The sequence below is a fragment of the Aptenodytes forsteri genome, unplaced genomic scaffold (genome assembly GCF_000699145.1).
Source record: "Aptenodytes forsteri isolate BGI_AS27 unplaced genomic scaffold, ASM69914v1 Scaffold68, whole genome shotgun sequence".
Classification (NCBI taxonomy): domain Eukaryota; kingdom Metazoa; phylum Chordata; class Aves; order Sphenisciformes; family Spheniscidae; genus Aptenodytes; species Aptenodytes forsteri.
In genome coordinates this window covers 362,896-369,298 of record NW_008795382.1, presented here as the reverse complement: position 1 = coordinate 369,298, position 6,403 = coordinate 362,896, and the positions used below count along the sequence as shown (strand labels likewise).

Genomic DNA, 6,403 nt, shown 5'->3' with positions numbered 1-6,403 from the left:
ACCCCAGGCTTTTTTCATTTCCCCCCCCCCCCCCCCCCCAACCTTTTTTTTTTTTTTTAATTTCTATAAAATTACAACTGACTACCACACTTCTGATTCCTTCTAATTGGTTCGTGTTATGATTGATTATAACCTCTTTTTTGAGCCCTCTCAGCCAAGTACTTGTGTCTCTTCTTCCTTCCTCTTACCTACAGACTGTTGCTTGGCTTTATAATACTGCTCAAAATAAAACTGATCTTATACTGTGAAATAATTTGATTGAAGGTAGACCCAAGATGTGATGTGTAGAAGTTTTATGTTACAGGTGCTGAATTTCACAGCTCTTCACCAGCTGTGCTACCAGCATAAATGAAGGTTAAATTTTGTTCTGTGTTGTGACTCAGAACTTCACAAACGAGATCTTTGCACTTAAAAAAGGGAGGGGAGACTGAATTGGTCTGTATAGGGTGAAGGGTAATTTTAGAATGAAAATGAAGGATCATTGCAAACAGTGATGGTGAATTTATTTTTTCCTCCTTACAGTAAGCTCTGTATCTGATAACTTTTGCTAGATTCTCTTCTCCAACACTGCATCCGTCTAATTTCTGTAATTTTTGTAGGAAATTCTGCTGGACAACTGTGCTTAGTAATTGCTGCAGGTAAAATTGAAACAAATTCATTCATGGAATTCTCCCTTGTTTGTTTGTTTGTTCCTAGAATAATACTTTGATCTTGTTGAATCTAATATGGTTTCTAGCTACTGCTTCCTGTGGCTTACCAACCTGCATGAAAACTTTTAATTTGGGGATGGGAAAGAAAGAGTGTGGGTAAAGCTGCACTTTTAGGTTGTCCCTGGCCAAAGAAAGCTACAACTTTCTGGTGGGACTTTTTGCCATTTTTGTTTTACAAATGGAAACATGCTAATGTTTCTTGAATTGTCCACTAAGTGTCTGATACCGTTGGGAATCATCTAGGTTCAGGGGAAGTAACACTAGCTGCTGTTGGAGTTGACAAAAGCAATGCCTTTTGTAGATAACATACCACTGACCAAATAAACCCCTTTTCTGCTATTTTGCTTATTATGAAATTATACCAGTAATATTTGTGACATTGGTATTTTTGTTTTGTAATCTCAGGAGAGCTAGGGTAGCTTTGACCTGTTGCTGTGTCCTTTCAGCTTGCAGGCGGCAGCGGGTGCGTTCTGGTCTGTCACTGGCGAGCTGAGCTTCTGGGGGTCTGGTGGTAGATAAGGGTATTTTTGTTTGAGAATTGTATGCATGAGTCAATCCGAGGGAAGAAAGGGAAGGAATCGGTTCTTGCTGTCTTGATGTACAACCATGTGTACGCACACCCCTAGAAAGAGTTTCTTGCTTTCAGCGCTGAATGGACAGTGACGAGACTTCTCTCTCCCCTCTTTCTTTTAACTCCAGCAGAACTGTGAGGCAGAGTTTGGTATGATACCATGGAAGGGCAGCATAACCATCCACATCATCTAGGGGACCAGAACAACCCTCTTTGCAAGCTGCCGGGGCAGGAATATCAGCATGATCCTCAGGTAAGTGCATGTATCTCTTCAATCTTTCTCCTTCTCTGTTTTCTTCTCTTCCTTTTATAAAGGTCTATAGATTTCTTGGCATTTAGCCTTCTCCCCTCCCCCCCTTTTGTTTATAGTGCAGTTATAGCAGTTTTAGGGTATATCCAGTTTGGGATTCTGCCAGCCAGCCAGATTTTCCTGACTCTTGGTTTTTTGATGATAATAAGAGAAAATGGAAATACTTTGAATTTTGCTTAAAGCAAGTATTTTTAAATCATCTTATAAAAACATGTATTGTGTTGGCTTTCTCTTCTCTTTGATTCCTTGAAGAAAAGGCCAAAGAAAAGCAGTTGATTGTGTGAGTGAATAAACGTATTTTATCTCCTATTATAATTTAATAATAATAAATGCTGAAGAGGTAATTACCAAATACAAGAAAAAGTTCATCCTACATGAACTGTAGGCTTTCTGACTTCATTTCCTGTGAGTCCCTGGATTCTCTCCCGTAATGTATTTTGCCTATACCACTATCAAGTTTCATAGTGGCTCATACCTCTCTCTCTTCACTGCCTTTCTGCAGAAGTGGGCTAAAACTAGGGTTAGACCTGTATTCAAAGTAATGTCGATACCTCCACTGTAATCGTGAAACTTGTATTTTGTGAATTCTGACTGCTTGCCTTTTTTAGACTGTTTATCAGAGCAATTAAGTTTTACCCATATGTATTTTAAGGAGTAAACAAAACATTGTAGAAAAGCTGTCAAAGAAGACTACTGCAACTGTGGTGTAACGTTCCTTGGGGAGGGGGCTGTGGGTGTTAATTTGTCATTCCTAACGTGCAGTCCGGTGGTGATCAAGGTTCCTTGAACAAGAAGTGGTCATTAGGAAAGCTGTATCAAAACGCAGTATAGGATTTGCAAAAACCCTAAGTTGCCTACACATAGAGCACAACGGTGCACGTATCTTACGTAGCACTGCTGGGGAAGTAACCTTGTATGAAGCAAAGCCCCCCTCTCCTAATGTAGCAATTTGTCATATTAAGTCATTTAATAATAATTGAATCCCCTTGATTAATCTCCTAGAATTAGCCAGTTGCATTTTGAGCAATTAAGGTTAATTACTGCCTCATTTGGCAGGATAGAGCCCCTGTAATTATTTCATGAACAAGATTAGGAAGTGTTCCTGTGCAGCAGATACATTCATGGCGTCTTGGAGCACATGTTAGAATTTGTAATGACATAGTTAAGTGTAATTAGTAGCTAATAATCTATGTTCTGCTGTTATGCTGATGCTGAGTGGGCTCATTTTGCTGTATGGTCATTGTTCAGTGAAACCTCCCCTCAACTCTGTTAATATCCAAGTTGTGTTAATGGAGGTCTCGGAGTATATTAACTGTTCTGAGAATGATCTAGTTTGGAATTAGGATTGCAGAAAGACTTTCTTTTGTTTTTGCTGTTAAAATAATAAAAAAAAAGCTGAATAACAGAAATATACAGTCTACCAGAGAATAGAAAAAAATGCCTCTCCTTAGCAAATTCAGTTTAGAAATTAACAAAAATTGTACCATTTAGACGGCAGGCCACCTTACATTGATGGCATGATATGATTGCTTATTACATATTTCTGATTTTCCATTTTGCAGGAACATAATTATATATAATTTTCAATTTTATGTTGTCTATTTTCTAGAAGAATCCAAAATTACATAGTTTCTTTCTTCTGAAGATAGAAGTAATGCAGACATGCTATATAATTGTTTGTGGAAGAGGGAGAGGTTTAGGAAGGAAAAATTGACCAAACTTGTCTTACAAGAAGTGTCATGCATGGCAGGGATAAAAGCTTAAGCAGAAAAAACAGAACTTGAGCTTTTAGAGTCTCAAATGAGGAGGGTTTTTTGTATGGAATGGCCCTCTCTTCCTTCATTTCTTTCATTGTCATTCAAAACTACTGTGTCACCCCCAGAAAGACCAGAGCAACAGTGTGCTCCTCTAGTAGAAACTTTTCCTATAATTATGCTGCTTCCTAAAGCTTTTTTTTTTTTCTTCATTCTGACAGAGGTGTTATTTCTGCTTTATAACTAGTTAGTATAGAGCTATGAGGAAGTGAGTAAGTGTATCAGACTTTTCTTTGTCTTTAACTACTATAGTTTAGTAATGAGATTACACTTTTGAGTAATGCTTCATATTTAGAAGTTTTCTAATTAGAGTAAGTGAATATATAAATATAAAAAAGGCCAAATAAAATCACAGTTTAGCTGCTGGCTCCCTTACCTGCCCAGCATTACCCTGATGAAGTCATCAGCAAGAGACAGAACACTTTCTAGTAGTGTTCAAGTGAAAGTGTTAATAATTAAGCAATAGAAGTTATTTAGCATTAAATCAGTGATATAAAAATACGCATCTATAATTTTTGACTTAGTTTTCGTACTATATAAACCTAATAACTCACTTAAACAACCCTTTTATATACTCACACAGCTTAGCAGCAGAGCTGTTCATGGTAGTTTCATTTTGGTCTGCGAATTGAAGGTAGGTTTGAACTGGCAGCAGAGAGTCTTCAATTTATCGTTTTCTGAAATGCCTAATTATTTCTATGTTAATATTAATTTCTTTGTGAATATCACCTTGGTCAGCTATTTTCAAGCTGGTATTTCTGTCTTTCCTTGTCATAAGCTACTACAAATATTTGCTGATAGGGATGTTAAAACTTTGACATTCAAGCCAAGTTCTTCAGCAAACTTTAAATTCTAGGTAACAGGTCAGGTTAAGGATATTTTATGATGACTGCGTAGTCTAGTTTTGAAGCTGCAAATTGAAAAACGTGATGTATTCTTCAATAATTACTTGACTACCTGTTTGAAGGATAATCAAATCCACGCTTTAAAAGTTTCCTCATTTCTTGTGAGCTTAGAAGGTCTTTTTTTAAATCAATCTGTTCTAATGTATTCTCATAAATTCATACTAGAATTTCAACCTCAAAGTATGCAAAATTGTTTTCAGGTAGGCATTATTGAATGGAGATGGGTGTATAATTTGGGACATCATAAAGAGGTTTGAAACACTGATGTTGAGAGTAAATCATTGCTTATAATGTATATGTGTTCAACTGGAGGGGTTGAAGCTTCCCCATCTACTAACACAGATGTCTTTTAAAGGTGAAATTAGTTTACGGTAAATGTCATTCAGATGAAGTATGCACTTTAGAAGCAAGGAAACCATTGCTTTAAAATTAATGATGCATTGCAAATATCAGAAAAAAACTTATATCCAGCGTAAAGATAATTAAAATTCAGGTCAGAAGTGTATGACTTAGTCGGGCTAAATTTTTTTAATGAGATTTCAGAAAATTAATTGGGCGAGTATGTTTTTACTCTTCTAAACAATGTTTCATTTCATGGCTCTACAGGAAAGATGCTTTTATTGGCATCTAAAGAGTTTAGTGTCTGACTTTTTAACTGTTGGTTAACCAGTCTTTAACAATTTTTAGGTTGATTACAAATAATCTAAACGTCTTGTGACCTTGTAGCCATTTGTGCAGAATGATGACTAGTGCTGCTTTTCCCCATGCCAATCAGACAGCAGTAAAACAACTGACTTTATTATTAATTAACATTAGCACTCTGGGTTTATATATTGTGCAGTTAGCAGAGAACATTCCCCTTTTTTCAGCTCATTCAGGCTTATTTTGTTCTGTGCCTCTGGGAGAATACAGGCATTGCTGTGCAGCACGTTAGTATTTTACTGATATTTTTGTCTTCAGTCTCTCAGTACTCTCCTTTGCCTGAAACGTTGGGTTAGAGGCTGCAGGAAAGGCTGCTTGGACAGTTTTCTCAGGACTGTTCAGGTTTTCCTCAGCTCTTAAATAATTACAAAGTGGTAAATTTATTGGCCAAACATTAATTGTTCTGGAGATTGAAAGTCTTTCTACAGAACAGTTTTTTCTTACTCTTCCTTATCCCAAAACATAAATTCTGAGCTGTACAACTACTCGTTTAAAAAATATAAAAATTCTGTTCAGGTTATGTAGCTGTACTACCTGCACGTGGTTATAGCAGTGTATGAAGGATTTGGGGGAAATTGTATCCAATCTCTAGTTGTAAATTTTGGCATGTTTGTACTCTTGCATGCTCAGAGAGTCGAGTCGCCTCTGGTCAGACGTCTCTGGTGGTACTGTAACAGACATCCCTGAAAATGTGGAAGCATAAGTAGAAACTGCATACTATTACCAGGAGCAAGTATACAGTCAAGGAACACTTCTAATACTGTCATCCTCTGTATTTGCCTGGGTTGCTTTATAATCTGGTATGTAGAGACTCCTATTAATCTTTATTAAAGTGTCTTATCCTTGCAGCGTATCTGTTCAGGTTTGTACAAGATAATATAGCTGAAGTTTTTATTTCATTGGCTTTTTTTAGTATTATAAAACCTTACTAATTCTGTTTTGCAGAAAATCTCATAACACCTCAAAATTTGAGGCTGAAAGTTCTGGCAAACTTCTGTGTTAAGTATTGTGATGAGGGCTGTCGTTGCATACTTTTGCCAGCTTTGGAATTTTTGCTCTCGCATCAGTGATTACATCTAAAAGAGAACATGTGTGCCAGAGATGTTGTCCAGAATAGTTTGTTCTTGGAATAATCTCTGCATTTTTTCTTAAAAATGAATAGCCTCTTTATTTGAATGAGGAATTAATTGACTTTAATCTTTGGCTTTTTTTTTTTTTAATGGAGTAGTAGCAGAATGAGACTTCATTGTGTGGATAAAGAGAACAGCCTTTGTCTCAAAACTAGTTCTTCCCAGACTGTCCCCTTCCTACAGCTGCCCTGGGAACAGGAGTGTGCAAACAGCCCAGTTTTCATAGTATCTTTAAATGTCCAGTGGTTGGGGGGGTGGGGG

General features: G+C 36.9%; 1 protein-coding gene across 2 annotated transcripts in view; it reads left to right on the top strand.

Annotated features, from left to right (window-relative positions):
* The first annotated feature begins 614 nt into the window (after positions 1-614).
* NEK6 (NIMA related kinase 6) overlaps positions 615-6,403 on the top strand; it is a 43,279-nt gene continuing 37,490 nt past the window's right edge. For both annotated transcript variants that reach the window (XR_657636.2, XM_009280576.2), the window contains exons 1-2: positions 615-638; positions 1,413-1,534. Coding sequence is in view for 1 of the 2 variants with exons in the window: in XM_009280576.2 (XP_009278851.1) it covers positions 1,442-1,534 (93 nt within the window). In the remaining variant the exon portion in view is untranslated. The remainder of the gene's footprint in view (positions 639-1,412; positions 1,535-6,403) is intronic.